This window comes from Polyodon spathula, chromosome 26 (assembly GCF_017654505.1).
Source record: "Polyodon spathula isolate WHYD16114869_AA chromosome 26, ASM1765450v1, whole genome shotgun sequence".
Taxonomy (NCBI): Eukaryota; Metazoa; Chordata; class Actinopteri; order Acipenseriformes; family Polyodontidae; genus Polyodon; species Polyodon spathula.
Window position 1 is genome coordinate 12484946 of NC_054559.1, and position 23701 is coordinate 12508646.

At 41.8% G+C, this 23701-nt stretch overlaps 3 protein-coding genes across 3 annotated transcripts in view; all 3 read left to right on the top strand.

The window, feature by feature from the left end:
- LOC121300491 (serine/threonine-protein kinase SMG1-like) overlaps nt 1–6375 on the top strand; it is a 38085-nt gene extending 31710 nt beyond the window's left edge. The window contains exons 42-53 of the mRNA XM_041229059.1: nt 188–414; nt 697–853; nt 1061–1250; nt 1352–1830; nt 1941–2078; nt 2876–3208; nt 3408–3635; nt 3720–3931; nt 4144–4247; nt 4406–4582; nt 4691–4797; nt 5095–6375. Coding sequence (XP_041084993.1) covers nt 188–414; nt 697–853; nt 1061–1250; nt 1352–1830; nt 1941–2078; nt 2876–3208; nt 3408–3635; nt 3720–3931; nt 4144–4247; nt 4406–4582; nt 4691–4797; nt 5095–5172 — 2430 coding nt within the window. The 3' untranslated portion in view covers nt 5173–6375. The remainder of the gene's footprint in view (nt 1–187; nt 415–696; nt 854–1060; nt 1251–1351; nt 1831–1940; nt 2079–2875; nt 3209–3407; nt 3636–3719; nt 3932–4143; nt 4248–4405; nt 4583–4690; nt 4798–5094) is intronic.
- A 1310-nt stretch (nt 6376–7685) lies between these two features.
- On the top strand, nt 7686–13247 carry arl6ip1 (ADP-ribosylation factor-like 6 interacting protein 1). The gene is made up of 6 exons (XM_041229704.1): nt 7686–7868; nt 9164–9297; nt 10025–10144; nt 11006–11123; nt 11674–11758; nt 12229–13247. The coding sequence occupies exons 1-6, from the start codon at nt 7833–7835 to the stop codon at nt 12345–12347; spliced, it is 612 nt and encodes a 203-aa protein (XP_041085638.1). The 5' UTR covers nt 7686–7832; the 3' UTR covers nt 12348–13247.
- Nucleotides 13248–15872: 2625 nt separating this feature from the next.
- On the top strand, nt 15873–18110 carry LOC121300817 (40S ribosomal protein S15a). Its single transcript, XM_041229705.1, has 4 exons — nt 15873–16037; nt 16729–16808; nt 17496–17581; nt 17977–18110. The coding sequence occupies exons 1-4, from the start codon at nt 15905–15907 to the stop codon at nt 18068–18070; spliced, it is 393 nt and encodes a 130-aa protein (XP_041085639.1). The 5' UTR covers nt 15873–15904; the 3' UTR covers nt 18071–18110.
- Nucleotides 18111–23701: the final 5591 nt, after the last annotated feature.

The window sequence follows — 23701 nt, forward strand, 5'->3', positions numbered from 1 at the left end:
GGTGGAATATATAATTAGTGACTGAACTATCTAAGTTGTCCAGTTAAGGATGTGATGATGCGCTCACAGAATGCAATAATAGCTTCCCCGCCAAGTCCGTACATATGCTATTAGTTTCTATACTAGTGGTGCAAGCTGAAGGTGCCATGCTTCAGATTTTGAATTATTTTTTCATTTTGCTCCACAGGAGCTGAACACCAATTTCCGACAGATCATCTTCCCAGAGGCTCTGCGCTGCATGATGAAGGGAGAGAGCACCCTGGACAGTATGCTGGCTGAGCTGGACACTCTGATTGAGCAGAACGCAGACGGGGTCTCCCTTCAGGGGCTGGGTGAGGCGCTGCAGACACACCTCCGCAATGCTGCCATGGGACTGGAGGAGGAGGCAGACTCCCACTACCTCGATGTCACCAGGTAAACAGTGGATAATAGAATTTGAATGATTTCATAATGGCTGTGCCCATGAACCCATTAGAGGGCACGGTCTGCATACTTTTAATAACTGTTGGCATGAGCAGTTCCCCTAAATGATGTACAGCTACTATATGGATTAATACATATGTTGCAATCAAAGTCCTTTACCAAACAAATCTTTTTAACCCAACCAATGACTTTTACACTGCCAAGATCAGACATCCTGAGTTGTCTGCAATATTTCGGTATGGAAAGAGGCTTGACACTTGCCCTGTGTTTCAGGATGCTGCGAGCCCAGTACTCTGAGCTGATCCAGCCTCGCAACCTGCAGGGCTCTGTGCAGGACACACCCAAGATGAGTGCTGGACAGATGTTACTGGTGGCCTTTGATGGGATGTTTGCTCAGCTGGAGACAGCCTTTGGACTCCTGACTGAAAAGGTAATGCTGCATTTGCATGTCAGACTTGATTTACTACTTGGCAGGCTACTAAAGGTCTGTAAATAGAAATGTTTCATAATGCCGGTGATGCATGTGTAGCTTCAAAGCTTCATACGTTAGCATACTGCGTTTGTAATATTGAGGGTCTCTCAGACATTGTTCTAGTGTTGCATTGCTGTGTTCCATAGACATGTTTTTCTCTTCCAGCTGAGCAAGATGGAAGTGCCCCCTGCCTGGCGGAAGATCGATGTGATACGGGAGGCACGAGTAGCACAGGTGAACTTCTTCGACAGTGCTCGGCACCGGCAGGTCCTGGAGGAGATCTTCTTCCTCAAGAGGCTGCAGACCATCCGCGAGTTCTTCCGGCTCTGCGGATCCTTTGCACAGACACTGTCTGGTAAGTGGTAGACTGTTCGGGAGGATATGTGGTATAAAGTTACTGTATCATGAATGAGGAACAGGATATTCGATGTTTCTTTCCTTCCCTTCCTCTCTCAGGAGCGTGCCCATCCCCCACAGATGAGCCTAGCGCCCCGAATGGCCCTGTGTTGTTGGTCCAGGTGAAGCCCCTCTATCGCAACACTGTCGTTGTCAACGAGGAACAGATGGTACGACCCATCAAGTCATTCACAGCAGACTTTGTCAGACAGATGCTGCTGGGGCTGCCCACACATGCACTGGGACTGGCACTGTGCAGCGCACTGAGCGCCCTGGGCATGGACCTTATCGCCCAGGTGGAGGCCAAGGACTTTGGGGCAGAGGGCAAGGTGTCATTAGATGATCTGTGTAAGAAGGCAGTGGAGCAGGGAGTGCAGGCTGGGCGGTTGTCGCAGCTCATCCTCAACAGAGCCACCGTTCTGGCCAGCTCTTACGACGCGGCCTGGAAGAAACTGGACCTGGTGCGCCGCCTGGAGACCAACATCGAAGCCTGCAAGTTCATCCTGCAGAGAGCACAGCTCCACATCGCCATGTTCCAGGTGAGGGACGCATTCACAGAATGCAATACTAGCTGCAAAACTATACACCATTCAGGAACGTGGGGATTTGGCTCAGTTAACTGTACTAACTGCTGCTCTCAAATTCACAGTGGCAGCATGAAGACATCCTGGGAGCTCGGAATCAAGCAATGACAGTTAGCCCGCCACCACGCTCTGCCATCCTTGGCAACATGAAGAAGAAGCTGCATGCACTCGGTCAGGTTGAAGTTTCCATTGCCAACGTGCAGGTAAGAAGCAAGCTGTACTTGATTGTTAACCCTTTGTGGTCCTATGTCGGACCAGGTCCGACATCATTTTTCCTTTTCCAGTCCGATGTTGAACCCTGTCCAACATCATCTAAAAGACGTAAAACACAGGTCTCTAGTCATTTTTTCTCTGGAAAAAGCCGAGAAAACCTTTCAATGACCAAATGAGACCAATAGTAGCCGAAATGAAGTTGTAAAAATCAAAAGGACGTATCAGATAGCCCCGTGAACCACAGAGATAACACAGACATAAACAAAAGAGATAGCTGCATCTGCATCCAGCGCTGAAAGAATGCCGGGGACATTTGGAGAGCTTTTTGAGATGTTATAGTAATAAAATAATGGCTTGGATTGCATTATTGAGGAGTTTGGTGATAAAACGAGTGCTCAGAGGAGGATTTATCAGTATGCACTTCTATAAAGAGGTATGTGAAAAATACAGCGAACAAGGGGTGGGGCTTGGCTGGAGATACAGTACTGAGTGTACTATTCGATTCAGTGCCTTTTTAAACCTGTTTTACTCTGGGGGAGAAAAAGTTAAACAGCGTGTGTAAAATAAACAGCACATGTGAAAATAAGTTGGACCTGATGTGCCTGACAAGTGCTGAGTAAATGGACCACTAAGGGTTAAAGTACACATTAAGAGAAGTGGCTGTGTTGGTGTATTGTAGCTTTTTTATATATTTGTCTGTTATGAAATGTAGAATGTGTTTAAACTAACAGTTTTGTGTTGTATTTGGTATCAGTAATTGAGTTGGGATTTGTTTTTCCTGACGCAGGAGAAGCTGGCATCACTAGAAGGCAGTATCGAGCAACGGTTGAAGTGGGCAGGGGGAGCAAACCCGGCACTGGCTCCTGTGCTGCAGGATTTCGAGGCGACAATTAGTGAGCGGCAATCGCTGGTCATGAAGGAGGGACAGCGTGCCAACCAGGTGACGTTCCTGTGCAGCACCATCCTGAACTTTGAGAGCCTGCGAACGCGCACCCCTGAAGCTCTCAGCATGGACACAATGCTCTTCGAGTTGCTCAAGAGGTGCCAGGCCACCTGCTCCTTTGCAGCGCAGTTTAGCAGCTCCGTCTCACCACTGGAGCTGCGCCTCCTTGGCAGGCTGGTAAGTCTTAACTCCATAAATAGGTGATGAAATCGAAGTTGAATTGGCAATAGTAGTGCTGAATAGAGACATTTGTTCACCGTGCGGGAGCAGGTAGCAAGTGGAGGTTTGTAAACTTCAGTAGCCCCGTTGCTGTATTGTTAAGCGCAGGAGGTAATGTTTGTGATTTTTTTTTTTTTTTTTTTTTTTTTTTTTGCAGAATCCTGGACTTGACCTGCCGATTGGTGCCACAGATTGGCTGGCATGTGCCCAGAAACAGCTGACCCAAGAGATGTCCACTCGGAGATCGGTGCAGGCAGAGCGGGAGCAGCACATAGAGTGCGTCTCAGAGAGCCTGCAAGGGCTGGTCGATTGCATCAAGAGCATCCTGTCCAGTCACAGTCGGCAGCTCGGTGATGTCAAGCACCTGTTGAGGGCCATGGCCAAGGTAAGGACACGCCAAAAACACTGATTTGGCTGTCGCGCCTTTCTGACACGGGTTGATGTCTGACAGTGGTGCTCCATCTTTCAGGACGAAGAGAATGCTCTTGCAGAAGGTGAGGAGGTCGTGTACGAGGGCAGTGTGCAGCAGTTCTTGTCTGAATACAAGGTGTGGCAAGACAACATCCAGATTGTGCTGTTCACTGTGGTGCAGTCCACGGGGCAGCCGCACAGCCAGGAGCAGGTGGAGCTGCTGCAGGAGATCCCACCCACTCTGAAGGAGCTGAAATCGCAGAGCCAGATGTGGGTACAGACATAAGGGTCTTAGACCCTGATTACTATAGACTTTTTCAGGAAATGCTATAGTAAATATATTGTTTCCCTCTGTTTTACATTTCTAAGATGCTAAGAATTGACTGGATCTTTCTTGCTCCTATTTTCTGAATTAAACCCACTTTGTTCTTCAGAAGCAGGACCATGACCAGTGCTGATCTCACTTTCTCTCTTTTAAGCAGGATCTACAACGGGCTGGTAGGCTTTGCGTCGCCTCTGGTGACTGAGCAAGCGTGTGACTGTGCCAGCCCCACATCTTCTGGGATGCAAACCAGCTTTGCGGCAGGTAGGGCTCTCTCTCTCTCTCTCTCTCTCTCTCTCTGTGGAATATGTGCTGCTTCCCTGAGATGCAGGTGCTCTGTCTATACAAATTCTAAAAAGTGATGGTACTTTTTATTCTCCTACTTATATTCACACACTGTCTCCACACCCTTCCGTCTCCAGCTGTGCGCTGTAGCGCTCCAAAGACTCAGCCAGACGGCATGTCTCAGAATGCTCGCAAACCACTTCTGAGAAACCTGGACACACCGGCAGACACCCCACCTAGCAACCTGCTACTCGCCAACAAAGGACTGGCTCCCAGTCCCAAGAGAGCTGTACGTGACCCCAAAACGGGGAGAGGTATGCAAACCAATTGTCAAGGCATGTCTGCCTTTTGTGTGGTGTATTTGTGCAAGCAGCAGCACCTTTTTCCTTGTCGCTGACCTCCCTGCTATGTCTGTTCTGTAGCTGTGCAGGAGCGGAATTCGTATGCTGTAAGTGTGTGGAAACGAGTGAAGGCGAAACTGGAGGGAAGAGATGTGGACACCAACAGGAGGATGAGTGTGGCAGAGCAGGTAAAAATCTAGGCTTTTTTTTTTTTTTTTAAGAACAAAAAATATTTGGTAATGATGAGGGAGGGGAGATTTTTATATATATATATATGTGTGTGTGTGTGAAGTGAAATATTGATATGTGATTTAAGAATAACATAATTAAAGAATATTGAGGACACACATCCTAACAAACCTCAAACAGGCACTGTGTTAATCACATCACTGGTTCTCGGTGTAGGAGTAAAACCACAGATGGGAGACAAGCTGCATCTTTCTCTGCTATACTTTACTCTTCTCCCTGTTCTCTCTGCCCTTCAGGTGGATTATGTGATCAAGGAGGCTACAAATGTGGATAACCTCGCCCAGCTATATGAAGGGTGGACAGCATGGGTGTGAATGTGAAGCAAGCAGATCTCTATGGTCCAGCAGGTCAGAATCTACCAGAATCCACTCGGTCTGGGGCGTATGAGCCGCAGAGCAGCGTGGGGAGGGGGGAGGGGGGGCAAGTGATCCTCCCTGGGGCCCACACCGGATCCCGTAGCACAGCTGCACCCGGCGATCCAGCTAACATAAAGAATGGGTCTGCACCCTTCTCCTTAGGGTGTGGGGGTGACAATGGGGGTGGAGACGGGCACCCAGCCTGAGCACCCCCTCCAGTAATAAGAAATAAATAAACATCTCTTCTGGACTCCAAGAATATGCAGAAAGGATTCACTGCAGGGATTTTGCAGGAAAGGGGATTTCTCGACCCCAATTTGTTTTCCTTCTATCCTTAAAGCAGAAATATGGATACCCAACATCCATTGGACCTTGTGCAAGCTTCTGGAAAATGATATTGCAACAAAAATGATTTAAATAAATGAAAACCAAACCTCTTCAGAGCCTCATGACACATCTTCTGGTCCAGCGATTTTTTTTTAAAATTGTTTTATTATATATAAATATATGTTGCCTGGTAACAGAGCTGGTTGATTGCCACCTGGAGCCCAACTGAGATGTTGGAGATTGGGAAGCCATTCGGCAGTTTCGTTTATTTTCACCACGTTTAAAACTATTTTTTGCAACCTACTACTGAAAATGAAGAGACCTTTTTCTTCTTAAAAAATGTATGCTAATAAAACAAACGCCATTGGTGTGTTCACAGCCCAGGCTTGGGTGATGAAGTATGTTTTAGGTTAATAATTATAGCAGCAATAGTGGTAAGTTAAATAGAAAAAATATTTGCCACCATGTGCCATTAACTTCTGGCGTCAGTGTTTCACTGTGGACTTGCCTCTGGAGTTTTGGATTATTCCAAAAGATTTTTTGGACTAGAGATTAGTTCATGAATCCTGTGGGGTTCTTCTCCCCCTTTTTCTTGATTTTGTAGCTTGTAGTCACTTTTGTCTTTTGTTTTTTTTTTTCTTTCCCCTCATTTTTTTTTTTTTTTTTTTTTTAATCCTGTTGTAGAAAAAGTGGATTTCAACACCCATCTGACTTAGCCAGTGGAGAAATGCACCATTCCTGCTATATAATAACCCATTAGCTTTAGTTTTACTAATCTCTCAGTCCATCACATTCTTTGTGGAAAATGTAATAATAAAGTGATGTTTTGGTGAAGGTGAAATTTGTTGTTTCTCAAAGATTTTATTATTTTGTTTGATGCACAAATAAATAAAAGATTTTAAGAGCCGATGTTTTCACTTTTACACCATTTTTACACTGTGCCTGCTTTGCCTGATTCTGCCAAGGTTATCAGGCTGTTCAAGGACAACCAGTAAATTCAGTTTGGTACTGGGGATTATTGAGATAACGGCAAATTTCCAAGGCTATTTTTTGGGGATCAGAATCCAAATTAACATGGAGCATACATAACTTGTATTTTACTTCACAATCATTTCATACTAACTTGCAATAAATCATTAAATTAAATGCAAAACTGCTGCAACATTTGGCTGTTTATTTACAAATTTCTACAAACTTTAAACATGGGTGTACAGAGGGCGAACTGTAAGCAATGAAATGTAAAAGGTCAAGGCAACTGGTTTATTGAGCATGCTTATGCCATGGTACTGTACACTGCTGTTAGGAGGAATTTACTGTGCAGCTTTGTGGTAGTTGGTCCTGGAACATCATCCAAATTGGTGGATGAATGTGAGGTTTATAATCTTCAATTGCTGCTCTAGTTGGAATGTTCTTCACTCAAAAGCTCTCCTATCACCCTTTCCAAATGGGGCCCTCGCTTAGGTTTAGTCTGGCTTAATGCATACAAACACTATTTAAAATAGTCTGGTTACAGTTCTGAGCACCGCATTAAACAATGGGACTTAATGACACCATCCTGCCATGCATTGAATTTTATGCTTACAACCCAGAAAATATGGAGCCTGTGTCAACCGAAGACACAGGGCTTCTTAGCATGAAACATGACATCACCTGTCACGTGAGGTGTGGATTCCACCAGGTTCCTGTTCATTGTGAGGGACAGTAGCCCTTCGAGCACAGCTGCAACTTAAACAGTTGTTTCAGTTTGTCCTTGTTCCTTGCACTGAGATTGATATTTAGGGAGTGGGGAGGTCAAGGCCACTGTCTGATCAGTGCTCTTACCTTTCTCATTGTTTTAGTTCTTGGGAGGCCGGGTATTTTGTTGGAAATCCCAGTACTGGTCACACTGGTTTAAAGTCTGTTTTAAGAAAAAAAGTCACACCCCTGTATAAAGTCAACAGACTGGTGGTGTCTAAAAAAACAATTAAAAAAACAATATTGCCGACACTCCCAGCCGTGCAAAACGGGGTCATGGGAATTGTAGTCTTTACGATACTTGATTTGCCTCCGCAAAGGACGGTAATACGTGAGAAAAGAACTACATTTCCCAACGAGCCATATGTTTGGCGTAAGTACGCGTCCGAGTCTATATAAATGACTGATGTGCTTGATTTCTTGCGCGTAGCAGGTGCTGGGGAGGTAATAAGGGGTGGTTTTGGTCAGTTGACTTAATAGAAAAACACGGTTGTGTTAGAAATACGTTAATATATATATATATACTTATTTTTGTTATACGTTTAACACCTTTAGGAATGGCAGAGGGAGACAACAGAAGTGCTAACATTCTGGTAAGTGTGATATTTGAGTCAGTAAATTAATATTTTGTTTTCGTTTGCGACATATTGCGTACTGTAATCGCAATTGCTATCGTACCTACTATAATTTTTAGCCGTCAGCGATGTATTTAGATTTACGAGATATTTTAAAGCTTTACAAAAAAAATAGGACATAAGGTCAGTAGGGTTTTTTTTTTATTATTGTTTTGTTTACGTTCGTATTAATAATGGATCATACATTTTCATTGTTTACATTTGAATGCAGACAACAGGCGGCTGTACTGCAGTGTATGCATAATCCCGTTCTGCCATCTAAATGGGTCAGGAAAATGATCGCCACATCGTCTTATTGATAGGAGGGTAAAATGGTGTCTTGTGAGGTTGTGTAGATTTATTGAATTTTAAAGTAGCTTATATGTGGATTTGTAATATACTTATTACTATGCAGCAGTATGGACGCAGTAAACCAGCTACGCAGTACAAATGGCTGATTTGCTAATACAAGGCGTAGATGCTGTATTGTTGCAAACGCATACAATGTAAATGCTATGATCGCGGTATTGTGTTTATCCACGACGCACATTTACAACGTTCCTTTTAAGACGTACGATTGAAAAAAAAAAAACACTTTATTGAAACCAGAAATAATACTGGGTAGTTGGTTTATATGTCTTGTTTTTTTCATTAGTCGTGCCGCCTTTGTGTCTAAATTCTTTACAACGCAACACACGCACACTTGGATCTTGCCAAGCGGTAACACTGGCACAGAGCTAGAGGATCGGTTTAGAGGGGAACCTGACTTGGCTCAAGTCAGTGCTCGATCACCTTGTCAGCCGTTCCTGCCTGTCATGTCCGTCTAATATTTTATTTGATACACCGCTATAAACCTGTGTTGATACACACGCATTGACATTTTATAGAAGGAATGCTCAGAATATCTGAACATTGATCAAACTTTTAATACCCGCTCTGTACATTTTTTCCACACGCTCTGCGGTAAAAGCGACATTTCCTGTCTTGCTGAGGTTTTGTTTTGCTCTATCTGCAGAACTAATCCACAGCTCCGGTAGCAGTTTCACTCACGCTTGCTCACTTGCACATTAAAAATAAGTCTGCAGTTAATCTATAGTGTAGTGTTATCACTTTTTAGTGTGTAAAGAATAAGACCATCCGTTGGAGATGTAAAATGGTATGAGGGTGATGTAATATATATTTTTAGTTCTCTACCTAGCTGTAAAGACCCCATTTTGAGGCGTGCAAGTAAACTAACACAAAAAAAGCAGATTTTGCCATGTCTCTACTCCTAGGCACAAGAGACTGCCCAGCTGGAGGAGCAGCTGCAAGGCTGGGGAGAGGTGATCTTGGCAGGGGATCAGGTCCTGCGTTGGGTGAAGCCCTGGTTCCCTGCAGCCTTGATGGGAGTTGTCTCTGCAGTTTTCCTGTGAGTGAGAGGGGGATGGGATTACCAACCATTATGGAACACATTTTAAAATATTCATGTTGTGCTTTAGTGGAATATTAAATATTTACCACCCGATTGCTTTACCACATTTATAGACCCATGGACTGTAGACGATAGCCTTACCTAATGGAATGATCGAAATGTGCTCTTCATATTCAAGCTATGATTATCTTGTACATTTTGAAAACTTGGTACATTACACACACAACAGGAATCTCAGCTGCTGACTAATCATGTTTTTGCATTGAATAAAAGGGAGTTCACTCCAGATTCTGGGTGACCTTGCACCTGCTAGGATGACAATTTTCAAAGATGTGAGTGATGGCATAAGCCCAAGACATACGACTGACTCACCTTTTGTCTCATGGAGGTCATGAGTCGTAGTAGACACTAGACTCTGTCCTGCCCTGTTGTCTTTTGAGATTTACCACCTGTGATTGTGATCTTGCAATGCTGAGGGAGACCTGTAAGAAATACAAGCCTGATGTATGGGAAGAACAGAGATGTAGATATATTGCAACTTTGTTACAAATTGTCCTTAAACAATACCTGATATAACCAAGCTTTAGAATCAATGTACCTATGATGTGTTTCAAATGTTCTGTCCCCAGTTTGTGATGTTTCTACTGGAGCTACAGTTGGACGTCACAAATTGCTTGGCCCTGTGGCGGTTTGTGATCTATTTGATCTCTCTCCTCTCTAACAGGATGATTTACTATCTGGACCCGTCTGTGCTGACTGGGGTTTCTTGTGCCGTCATGCTGCTCTGCCTAGCTGACTACCTTGTTCCCACTCTCGCACCCAGGATCTTTGGCTCCAACAAATGGTGAGCTGGAAAACCCAAAAGAAATGTCTCCTCACTATTGGTTTAATTAAAAAAAAATAAAAATAAAAAATAAAAAAAACTAAACAAATACTCTCCTGCATACACTCAGAGGATTTTCAGAAAATCCTCTTTCCGCTGTGCACTTGCACAGACCTCCTTAAGGTAAACGAATCGTAGGTTTAGTGAGGTGTTAGAAGTACCGATTTTTCCATATATAGGAAAAAATGTGTCTTAAGACATAAACCACCACCACTGAAATGCCTTTGTGTGCTCCCCCATCCCCCCCCCCCTTTTTAAATAAAGCATTTATACTCTGCAAGAACAGAAATGAAATACACACAACTGTTGGATGAAAAAGGGCATGTTTAATTCACCGATCCGATGGCATTTAGCTATTTATGGGGGACTACACTTGACATTTAGGATTTGCGTCACTCAAGTTTGATACCAGGATTATGATCAACCCCCACCCCCGGTATTGTGTAGCACTAGGCAGTTGCTGTTGAAGGTATCTTGTAGCTTTGCCTGTCATACAGCGACCTGAGCAGCTGTCGTGTCCCAGGGCCCCAGTCAGTACAGGTCAAATTATTATTCTTTCGCTTAGTTTCCAGAATTACACTTGCACAAATACTCAATCCATACATGCCGTATTTTGAAGATGCAAAGCAATATTTGACATTTGGGCTACAGCAGACCTTACCATAGTGCAATAGAAGTAATCCAAATAGTGTGTGTGCACCAGTTTCATTAAGCATGTAAATAAGTTAATGTAAAAAAATACAGCACAGTTGAGATTGATTGGCTTCTCGGAGGTATTTATTTTGAAAACCATTATCAAGGATGTTCTCCTCTTCCCACCAGGACCACGGAGCAGCAGCAGCGTTTCCACGAGATCTGTGGGAACCTGGTGAAGACACAGCGCAGGGTTGTGGGCTGGTGGAGGCGCATCTTTGCCCTTAAGGAAGAGAAACCCAAAGTGGTACTTGATATTCTGCTTTGCAGCTGTTGCCCATCTGCTCCCTACTTAAACTGCTGTAGAACACTTGACTTCCCTATTCTAGTGATCTTCCTGTGCTTTGTGAACTCTTGATATTGCTGTAGCTGCAGCAGTGAAGTGTGTGAAATTCTACTGAGTCCCCACCCTGATCTGTCCCCTGGAGCTCCATTGGTACTATTCTATATTGTGTTATGTCAACTTGTTCACATGTAACTGCATGTAAAAAGAGACAGCAATGAATGTGATAGGTTTATAGGATTCTTTCAGTTATGTCACGCACTTAAAACTGAATTGCACATTGATTGTGTGTGGACAGGTGTGAATGTATTGTTTTAATATAGCTAAATGGAAAGTTGCCTGATTAGAGCCTGTTGCACATGTACCAAAGGCTTCAAATAGGCGAGACACGTCAGTATAGCATTATTGCAATCAAGAAATTGGCTTTTGAATCTTACAGTATTGGACTTTATCAGTTATACGTAGCAGACGCCTGTGTATGTGTGTTAATCGGGATTTGCTTTGTATCTCTCAGTACTTCATGTCTGCGATCATCTCTCTGTTAATGATGGCCTGGATTGGACAGCAGGTCCACAACCTCTTCCTCACATACCTGATTGGTAAGTTGATTACCTGTGCTGCAAACCTGTACATTTTGAAGCTGCAGAGAACCATGCAAATCAACACTCCAGAACCCATGTAGGAACATAGTGTGTGGAGAAGTTGATTTGAAATCATCAATTAAAATGTGCCTTTCGAGTTGTGAAAATATCAGATCTGCATTTCGTGCAAAACATTTTCGGTGTAAAAAGCACAGTGTAAAACTGGGGTTTCCCTTGTTAAAAATAAATTACGTATAGTTTTTGTTTTCCTGTTATAAAGCTGCAAACACATCCTCAGGGTTGTATAGTCCTAGTATTAACAACTTAGAATGTTAGTTACAGGGTTTCCTTCTTACACTCAAGTAGTTTCTTGTTTTCCCAGGATACATTTAGGTAGATATAATCATAGTGGTCAGTTCTGGGGATAGTTCTTAAAAGGAGGATTGACTTTATGTTGACCCCCCTCCCCTCCGTCTTTCTCTTGTCAGTGAGCTTCCTGCTGCTGCTGCCTGGACTGAACCAGCAGGGCATTATCAGCAAGTACGTTGGGATGGCAAAGAGGGAGATCAACAAACTGCTTAAACAGAAAGAGAAGAAGAACGAGTAATGGAGAGGAGAGACAACCCGACCCTCGTCAGTACAAGGTGCTTCTGCCTCGATGGAATCTCTCTCCTCCAATCAGAAACTCTTTCACTGGGCAGGGTGGGGTGGAGAGGCAGGCACACACACACACACACACACACGGCCCGTCTTGAGTTTGACATACTGAGCTTTTTGAAAACGCAGACAGAGCCCTCTTTGTTAGCTACCACTCCCACTATTTCTTGCTCTTGTCTGTCAAAGTTCATTAGTTATCAAGTTGTTTCCCCAAACAAATACAATTTAATTTGTGCCTCTCACCCCCCCACCAAACAAACAAGTTACAAAAGGGACTGTTTTAACCAAAATGTTTGTTCTCAACATGCACCATTCTTTAAAAAAAAAAAAATTGAAATGCACAGAAAGCCAGGCTTCTATTTGTATTATGCACAGACTGATTTTGTTCCAAACTTGACTGTTTTGAAAGCGCTGTGTTTATGTTGCTATGATCTGGGGTGCAACAGTTCTGTCTTAGTCCTGTTTATGATGTGGTTTGTGTAATATTTCTGTTTTTTTTTATTATTTAACAAATGTTGCACTGATACCGTTTTTAAAGAAACTGGGCAGAAGTACAAAGATAATGCTCTGTTACTTTATGAATTAGTTGTGTTTAACTGTATGGGTGTATTTTACTGAAGTCTGTTAGACTCTGCTAATCTGTCTCTGACCTGATCCACATGATGCCCTTCTCTGTTTCGAGTGCTTTGGCCTCAGTTTGATTTTCTTGATTTGTAAATGTCTGTCCTGTACGCCTTTGGTGTTAAGTTTGTATATTTGTTATAGATTAGCAATATTGTAATCTCTCCTTATCTTATTTTTTTTTTCCTGGCTTACTGCTATAGAAATAAAATATTGTAAAGAATTGAAACATTGTGTCTATCTGTAGAATATAATATATGCTTGCTTTGAAGATTACATTTATTTAAATATACAATAGTATAACTGAGAACTCAAAAGCTGATTCCAATGGAAAATCCACACAATTGCAAAGTACTCCTACATATTATACATCTTGACACGTGACATTCATGTACTGTTACACCCCTACTTCCAATTAGGGTTAAATTGCCTGTAAAAAGTAATTCCTCTAATATTTGGCTGAAAGTTTGTGAGAGCAAGCAGGACTCCATTTGTACCAGTAATAACTGTGCAAGTCTCAAAGCAAATGCACTCAAACCTTGCTACAGGGCAACGGCAATATCCTTCCCAGCTCCCTTTCCCCCAATCAGCCTCGAGAAATATTTTAAAAAGCCATTTTTGCTGGAGTAACCGATGGCAAATGTGTAAGCAGAAATGAGGGAATCATACAGAACACAAACTATACTGGGAAATTAGATGATGCAAACGCCTTGTAACTGCAGTATAATCACAAGGATGTATACTGTTTCAGTAATTTACAGATACAGTAAAATTAATTACACTCGGCAATCTTATTTTCCTAACCCTCTTCATTTTTTAAGGGAATGCCAGCTGCAGTTTTTGTGCCGCTCATAATAAATGGAGTTTGTATTGTTGCACGATGTTATAGAACTCACTGAGCTGTCTCTGGAGTATATAGTTAGTCCTGCTCGCGTGCTTCTGTTCGTGGTGTAGTCGGTCTGCGAAGGGGGGCTGCACAGTTTCAGGGTGCTCTGTTGCATGGGCCTCTTTCCCTGGTAGCTCACTGGTGTGGGACAGTGTCCACCTTGTTGCCCTGACACACCGGCACCATTATCTCTGCGGGGTCTCTCTCTCTGCTGGCATGCTGGCCCCCAAAAATTGAAACCAGATCAGCAGGAAAAAAAAAAATCAAGCCGGGAGCGAGTGCTATACTTTTGTCAGATGCTTTTCAGCTGAGGAATGCAATTTAAATGTAAGGCTAATATAATGCAGCGAGGTGACATAATGATAAATCATAATCTACTTTGTCCAGGAAGTGTATGTCGAGGAGGGTGTGGGGTACCGCCCTATAATTAAAAAAAAAAAAAAAAACAGGCTACTTATTTTTGTTTATGTGGGTCTGCATTGCACTTTAAAGACCTGCCTAAAACTCCTCATGGTTCAATAACTTCAACCAATCTGTCCCAAAAGGCTATACTATTTTACATATTGCCCACAAAGCAAACCCCGCCCATCATCACACGACGCCCCACGGTCCTCTAACTCTCGTGCGTTCGCGCGAGGTTACATATTTTCCCAAATCGCCCCGCGAGCTCTTTCTCCTTCCTCTTTCCGCCATATTGCAGAACTGGTAAGGTTGACAAAAACTGTTATCCCTTCTCAATCCCTTTAATATCGGTGTCATCCTGGCACCTAATGGCCTGTTTTCAATGTCAGAGTAAACCCAGAGAAACGAGGCATCTATTTTTATAGTTTCGGTTTGGTCAGAAAGTATTCTTGATTTAAAAAAAAAAATGTTTCCCGGAGCCGGGGTGCCAGTCCTTCACCCTGTTTTCAGCCCTCAGCGATGCTCTCATCTGGTTGTGTCTCATAGCTGGGCCGTGAAAAACACTGAAAAGAGCAAATGTGGTGGTTTGTGTCATATTAGCGGAATATGTAATAAAAAAATTCAACGTATGCGTTTGAAACAGTGCTTTGTTTTGGATAGACGTTGTCAAATGTTTTTTTTTTTTTTTTACATGGCGACCTTGTTTAGTTAAAGTTTTTGGGTCTCTTTCGGACCTCAGACACCCATACCTGGGTCCCCGGCTCTTGTCATTTAAAATTGGGGTGTAGCGCCCCGTCTGTAGTCCTGTGTGTAGGGGTTTAGTATCGCTGGAGTGTCCAGAAATACAGACCTGGGATACATTTGGTAGCGTGTATCCCCGTGTTTGATCTGTGTAAAGTGCGGGTTTGTAAATTGTGAATGCATTGGCTGTTAGCTTTTGTATATCAGTGCTGTTCTTCATGTGTATACATAAGGTGTTTGCAAGGTAGTGGTGGTCGTGGCTGTTACTGGAGTAAGTGTGTTGGGTAGGCCCAGGCTGTCCGGGCACTATTGTATTTTAATCTGGTTAAATGTGGTGCTTTTGAAATGGCTTTCAAAATGGGACTGAGGCATGATAGATCTATACTCCTGAAATTGGTAGAAAAACTACAGTAACTTGCAGTAACGTACAGGAAATGGGCATGCTGCAAACACTAGGTTCTTTCTAGCATTTTTTACTGCTGTATCTGTTTTTGTTGTGTTAAGAATTTAAGATCTTTTGAAACGTGATAAATTAAGTTCATTGCTGGAACTGCCATTATGGTAGTACATATTTTACAATTCTTCGTATGGTAGCTGAATATGGTAGTAGTTTTAGTTGGGGGGGGGGGGGGGGAGTGTGCAAAGTATTAAATCTTGGGGAAGGGGTGTCAAAAACTCAAATGACTCGTGCGGGAATGGGATATATGGTTAAGGTATTGTCTTTGTAGGATCTCTACATGGGCAGGGATTTCATTTTTAACCACTAATCTGTGGAGTGTTCAACTGGTAACTGTTACATTATTGTGTGGTAGTGTTTTCCTTAATTATTTTCCATTTGACTTTGGTCTGCAGGCATCATGGTGCGCATGAATGTTCTCGCTGATGCGCTGAAAAGCATCAACAATGCTGAGAAACGAGGAAAGCGGCAGGTTCTGATTCGACCCTGCTCCAAAGTCATTGTGCGCTTCCTGACTGTCATGATGAAGCACGGTGAGAGACAGTGGTGTTCTACTGCTGTGGTTTTAATCTTGGACCGATAACCTATTGCTATCAGATGTTGTGCACAAATAAATCCTAACATGCACAAATAGCACATCTACCAGAAGGTTATAGCTTTTTACAGCATGCAATTTACATACAAATGCTTTCCACAGTACAGATTAACCAGTAAACTAAGTGACATGTAGAAATTAAACATTGACTGGTTTGCAGGCATTATAGAGTGCATGAGTTAAACATAATCTACCATTTACTACTTTCTGATTCCATGCATTTAAAAATTGCTTTAGAAAAATGTTCCATATAAATTATACAGTAGAGAGCATTTTAATGTTTTGTAATGTTTGTACAGCGAGTGTTTTGGTAGTTATTGTATATTTAAGATGAAGTGGTTCCCAACCTAATTTATTTCAGCAAGAGCCGAAAAAGAACTCTGCACTGCTTTTCAGCGCAAAGCACACTCCTAACGAGAGAAGTATATGTAATAGGTGAACCTGGATGATCGCTGCAATAATGTAGTAGGACTTGGGTAAAGACTTTTAGAAGCAGAGGACTGGTCTTTTTGCTTTCAGTTTCAAGCACTCACTGGTAGCTAATTTCCAAAGTGCGTTCATGGTGCTTGTTGCTTGCGGGAATATCCTTTTTCTTTTGTACTCCAACTCGCTTGCTTTGCTTTTTCCAGGCTACATTGGCGAGTTCGAGATTATCGACGACCATAGAGCTGGGAAAATTGTTGTTAATCTCACAGGCAGACTAAACAAAGTAAGCATTTATTTTGATTTTTTTTTTTAGGGAATGGGCAAAGCACAGCTAAAAATGAAACCTGCAAGGATCTGTTATAAGTACACCAATAGTAATTAAAGTGTCATCATCTTATTTCATGTGCAGTTTAGTAACTTAATTGACCATTGTAAATGTGTTTTATATACAATTCATGGAATACAGTGGTACTCGAGTTTCATTTTTTTTGTGTGTATTTGTGAATGAAATGAATAGCCCTTTAGACCAGTGTTGAGTACCACTGATTATGGGTTTTCCATACCTAATTGTGTAGTGATGGGAAATGCTTGTGAAAAGGACTATGATGTAAAAATTATGTCATGCACTCTGGTGCTGAGCCTATTGTAGCTGTAGCTGCAAATCATGCTACTGAGTGCTGACTACATTTATCCACAACAGTAAGTAATGCATTTTACAGTTTAGCTAACCTGTAATTATAATGTCCTTTTGAAGAGAGGCCTGTTTGACTTGAATGGCTTTGATACTGCAATACGGGGATGTAGACTAGGCAGGAGAGTCTTGTGGCCCCCGTACACAGCTAAATTAAATCAATTACATCACTCCTCAAATAAAAATACATTTTCTAAACAGTGATTCCTGTTAGGAGTTAACCAGGTTTTTGCTGCTTGATGGGGATTATATCCAATTGATCTTTTTTGGTCTTTCTAGTGTGGCGTCATCAGCCCCCGATTTGATGTTCAAATCAAGGATCTGGAGAAGTGGCAGAACAACCTGCTACCCTCTCGTCAGTTTGGGTGAGTGTCTAAAACCAAGATGCAGATGCTTGCTTACTCTGTAAACTTCCTGTGGACATAGGACTTGGGAACCTCTATGGCTCTCTAGGCTTCTGCATCGTTTTTTGGGCATACCTACGGGATCCGTTTCTTGGTGGCTGTGCCATTTCCTCTACGGCTGTGGCCCGTTTAGCAGGGGTTCATATCTATAATAGTGCTGTTAGATGGGAATGCTCCATCAAATAACAGCAGATTCCATTGTTTTCTTCTAAATGTATAATTTTCGTGAGTACTTTCTGTATTGTGGGGAGAGGACAGTTATCTGCTAAACGCCCAGCGATATGTCTGGACAAAATGCCTTGTTGGTTGTTGCATGTGCAACTGTGTAACGTGGCTCTATGTCCTCTGTCCTGCAGATACATTGTATTGACCACCTCAGCTGGCATCATGGACCATGAAGAAGCCAGGCGAAAACACACAGGAGGCAAAATCCTGGGATTCTTTTTCTAAAATATGTAAAGGCACCTGCAAATAAAATGCTTTCAGTGGGCATGTGTGCTGCGTTTCTGTTTTGTCCGAAGCTTGTAATAGAGGTGCAGATCACTTGAGTGCTGACAGTTCTGTCTGGTGTGTAAACCAACACATAGCACATCACCATCCACTGGTGAATTGAAATTGGGTTTCACCATTCTTACTTATTACTTGGTGGTAATGCTATAATTTGCTGGTAGGACTGTAATAGTCTGTCATTTTTTTCATCGTGGCGAAACATGAGCAACTGCTGCCTGCTCCACAGGTGCCAGCTCTATAGTATTGTCTGACCTGACTTGTAATTTCTCCTGGTTGTGGAGTTTTGCATTGTAAAAAGGGCATCATTACTATCTTATTGCGAATTGCCCAATATCATTGTATAACTTGATTTGCACAGCTTACTTTACAACCATCTGTTCAGATTGAACAAATAGTGCAGGTAGTAGCTGATAGTCATCCAACTAAAAATGTAGGAAATTCAGCCCTTTAATGCATATTTCCCTTTGCCCACTGGGTGTCATTATTTCTTTACTAATGCACACAGACTTGGTTACTTTTGAGCATGCTTTCAAGATTATGTGCTTTTAATCAATAATTGAACTTTTTGTGTGTGTTTACCCCACCCTATAGTTTTGTATTTAGTATGTTTATTTTACTATGTTGGCATTTTGCTAACAGGTACTTCATTTTGAGTTATCTGGAACTATTTGTTCTCAGAACCTGTACACACTGGGTACTTCTTACAAGAGAAGGTACACGGCCCTCTCCTTAATCTGATTTCTAAACTTGGTTGAAGTTACTCCACGTATTGATAGCAGGCATTTCCAGTTTTGATAGAATGGACATGCACTCTGAAAATATTTCTAGGAAGATAATTCTGGAAATAGTTTTTGCTTCCTTAAATCTTTACTAGGTGGAGGTGTATACACTCTTCTGCTTGGAGTTTTTGTTCTAGCCACCAGTGAGATGGATGGGGATTTTGCATCGCTGCCCTTTGCTTTAATAGTGTAGCCATACAGTTCTGTAGCCTCACCAACTTTAATACTTGGATTGCTTGCTACTAAATTTACCTACCTTAAAGAAAAAAGTTGTGTGGTGGCGTGTAACCTTAATGGAAAGGTGTGCTCGAAAGGAGAATTGTGATTGGTCCTCATGAGCCAGAAGTTTAAGATTCAAATGTGCTTTCTTTACGTAAATTTACTAGTCCTTCTCTTTGCCTTTAGCAAATATGCCTTTAGCAGTTAATCTTTGGAACAGCTTAAATTTCAAACAGATCTCTAGAGTAGCATTTGGGCAGTAAAAATATGGCTTTAGGGTCAAAGTGGTATAAACAGTACTTTTTCCTCGAGGGAGTGGGTGGAAGAGCTGACTTCCATATTGGAGGCAGTGGTGGAGCAGCAAACTTTAGATTGAGGCTTCCTTGTAATGAATAATTTTATTTTAATTTAGGTTAAAGTATAAATGCCAAAGCATTTAAAATTAATGAAAAATCAAGTTGGGATCATGAAAGCATCTGTGTTGTTGCCCCAAGCGCTGTAATAATTACCTCATTGAAGTTGGCAGGGAACTTATGTTGTGCAGCTGCTTTATAATTAAAGTTTCAGTTCACATTTGGGTATATATACACACAAACACACCTACAGAAATTACAAGCAAACTTCTGTTACTAAAGTCTTGGGACTGACAAATGTGGGGGACCCAGGGGGGACTTTAATATAAAATGTAATTGGAATATACTTAGTTGAATGGTTCACTCTAGTGGTGTAGGAAAGCCTGTTTTAGGTTTGTGACATTACAGGCCAGTCAGAGGAAGAGAAGGATGAACTGAGAAATCTTGGTCTCCCAAACTGGAACAAATCAGTTTCTCATTTATTTTATATCTGTAGGCTGAAGAATCTCTCTGGGTTCATGTCTTCCTGTGAAACCACAGTAGCAATTATATTAGAATCGTGTTATTGCTTATGGGATTTGCTGGTGTACTACATTTGCTTGGTTATCTTGTGCTGTGTTCTCACAGAAGTGCTGTGTTTTTACTTGAGTATGCTTTGCTGTGTTTGCAACGTGATTGAACTTCCTTGGTCCCATTCTTTTGCCACGGTGATATAAGTCCAGCTACAACGATTACTACAAAACATACAAAAACTAGAAACAAGCGTAATGTTTTATTAACAAGTTTTAAAGAAGCTTTGTTTCAAGTACATAAACTCTTCACGTTTATAAACTGGGTGCCAGTCCTGCATTGGTTCTCCATGGAATGTGTTATATAGTAAGACTCGTTACCCAGGTTAACTTCCTCTACCCTCCTCAAACACGAGCTCAATTGACACGTACATCTGCCTCGCAGTGCTTGTATTTGTTCATTACTCGATTGATTTTGATTTACAGATTTTCCTCCCTCCACTTTTTGCAAGACCCCGCTGTGTTTCGGTTGGCCCAGTTGCTTTGATCAGGCCCCAGGTACAAATTTCTGACTCAGTAGGATGTTTATAATTACAAATATTACATAGCATGGTTTATACCTCCCAAGAATGTTAAAAGATTTCCTTTGCTGAAATCTTTTGAATGTTAAATGCGCTCCTGTTTTTTTTTTTCCTTTACTGTGGTTTGAGCTCTTTGGAGTGGTAGCCTGCCTGCTCACATACAACAATGCTTTTGAGAAATCCATGTTCTCAACAAAACATAAACCTGAAATATAGACCACTAAATAAACTACACATCATTTTGTCTGCTTCTTGCGGATGCTGCCAGCATCACATGGAACAAGATTTGTCATTTTAACAGGAAAATAAATATGAAGTGACTCCGTTATTAATATTTATGACTGGTATAAATTCAGCTGTTAATTAAATCTTTAAACAAGATGGCCAAGCGCCCCCAAACGAGTCCTGCAAGGAAAGAGGTGTGGACTAGACTAGAGCACCTCCCTGACAGACTGGAAACGGAGAAGCAAAATGTGTATTTGGTTGCCTTTTAAAAAAAAAAACCTTTTAATAGCTTTTATATCATTTTCACTAAATCCCAATCGCAGTAGTTCTATCAGTGGATTTATTTCCACTATCATACAGGCTCAAGGGGCTCAATAAATCATCATCATTCCCTATCTCTAATCTCTATTGTATATTCTGCTGCGGTTGAATTTCATGTTTTATAAATTGGTTCTGTAGATGCAGCAGTGGTTCCATTGGAATATTGCTACAATTGTGTATTATTAGACACTACTTTGTGGTCCCAAACCCCATCATTTAGTAGCTATTTGTATTTCCTGTGAACGAGCTGTCCCCTTTCTCCGAGTACTGTTGCATGTTTTGCCTGTGTGTATTTCTTTTCTCAGTCAAATGCCCTGCACATCCTAAGGTTTTCTGATTTAGTTTAGCCAGAACTCTATGTATTGCAGACCTAGAAGTATTTTTCCCAAATTTTGGCTATACTTCCAACATCAACATCTTTTTATATATATATATATAGTTCTGAATTGCATACAGGCGGGCCTGCAGGCGCCCAGCCAGCCACAGGGGTTGCTGGTGTGCAGTGAGCCAAGGACAATCTGGATAAACAGGCACACCTCAAACTTACTGTCTTCTACACTGCAGCGCAGGATTCAAACCCTCTGCCCTCCATACTGCAGCGCAGGATTCAAACCCAGACTCTTATCCACTGAGCTACTCAAGCCCACTGCCTTCCACACAGCAGCCTAACACTCTATCAAATTACCTTCCACACTGCGGCCCAGCGTTTAAACAACTGAGCTACTGAAGCCAAGTATCTTCCACTCTACAACCCAGCACCCTAAACACTGAGCTACTCTAAAACTCACTGCCTTCCACACTGCAGCTCAGGACTCAACGTTTTCTTATATTTTCTGTGAGGTCTGTGCAGGTCTATTTTGTCTCTCCGTTGCCCCCTAACTAATGTACACTCTCCTCACTGTTTTGTATGACTGGAAGGGCATTCGGAGAGAGCATTGCACAGTTATTTCAACAGGGTGGGCCTCCCTGGGAGTTCACAAACCGCCACCATATGTCATGGAGAGCGAGCGAGCATCACTTCCTCCATCCCGCGCCTGTAGCTGGCTGTCTGCTTGCCAGCTGCTGAAACGGCCTTCTGTTTACAAATAAACTGCAAGAATTAATCCTGAATCAATAACACAGCTAGCCATCCATGTTTGTTTAGTCCTTCTCCGGCACAATGTCAGAGAGATTGTCATGAAAGGAATTGCTCAGTGCTGCACAGTGGCATAAGAATAATCACACCAAATGTGTCAGCAACAAGTGATGAATCATGCCAGAATGAAATATATATATATATATATATATATATATATATATATATATATATATATATATATATATATATATATATATATATATATATAGTATAGATAGATAGATAGATAGATAGATGAACCATATTTAAACAAGACTTGCAAATTAGACTCACCTCCCACAGAAATGCAGCTGCAAAGTTTACAATGCACCGGAATCTCTTTGATGTGCTGCTGTTTAAGCTCAAATGCGCTGTAATTAGAATATCGCCTACATTGACGTGTTGCCATCTGCCCTGGTACCCAGTGCTGGGATAAACACAATGGCTTCAACATTACCCAGAAATGGGGGTTATTTAGAGACCAGAAACTGCTGGGAGGGGATTCTGCAAATAGCAAGGAATTTAATAAATTGCGTGAAGTTTGCTGAGAACAGCAACAAACACCCTGTTAATAATACAGAAAAAAAAGCAATTTGCTGACCCAGACAAAACTATAATTATATCTGTGCTTATCTAGGCTGAACTACCACAAACCTACCACACCTAAGAATTGTACACAATATGCATATTAAAAGTATATGCAGTTGTTTTAAAGGGGATCTATGCAGCCTTTAAACCCAGTACATTTCAACTGTTCTGTGGGGGGACGTTTTCAGTGGAATAGAAATCCATGTAGTTTAAGTAAACTTCAGTTGATTTACTGCAATCGCTGTCATTTTCCCATCAGTATTGCATTGTATAATTATGCATTTGACATTTGGCACTGCAAAAGCTTGGGAAATGACAGCATATGCATTTATAATTGTAATATGTACAAATGTTTACAGATCACAAGCTTTGTGCAGGCTGTTAATTTTAAACAACTTCGGCCCAATGTATGCCACTCACAAACATGAATAAATGACCTGCTTTCTTGTAGCTGTATGATACACAGTTTGATACAATGGTGGATTGAAAAAAATAAAAATAAATACAACTGCCATACAACTAAACAGCAGGTAATATTATATTGAACTACGCATTTAACCTCAGGCTTTACTATAATAACTTATATTACTTTACAAAAACATAATGTCAGCTTCATTTCGCTGCTAAAGACAGCAATCACATTTGTCGCTGCTGCTGTCTAAGCACTTGCCTTACAGGAATCAAAGGGGGAGTCATGCCAAACTGATTCGCCAGAGCTACTATTAGCATGTGTGCAAATCGGTGTAAAAAACAGTAGCTTGTCTATTGAAAATACTCCCATTTACCAAATGGTCTTCAACGGCAGTACGACACAGGAGTGTCACTCTAGCGGTTCTGTACTAAGATGAAACGCTAGCACAAGTTAGCTCAGCTCTGAGT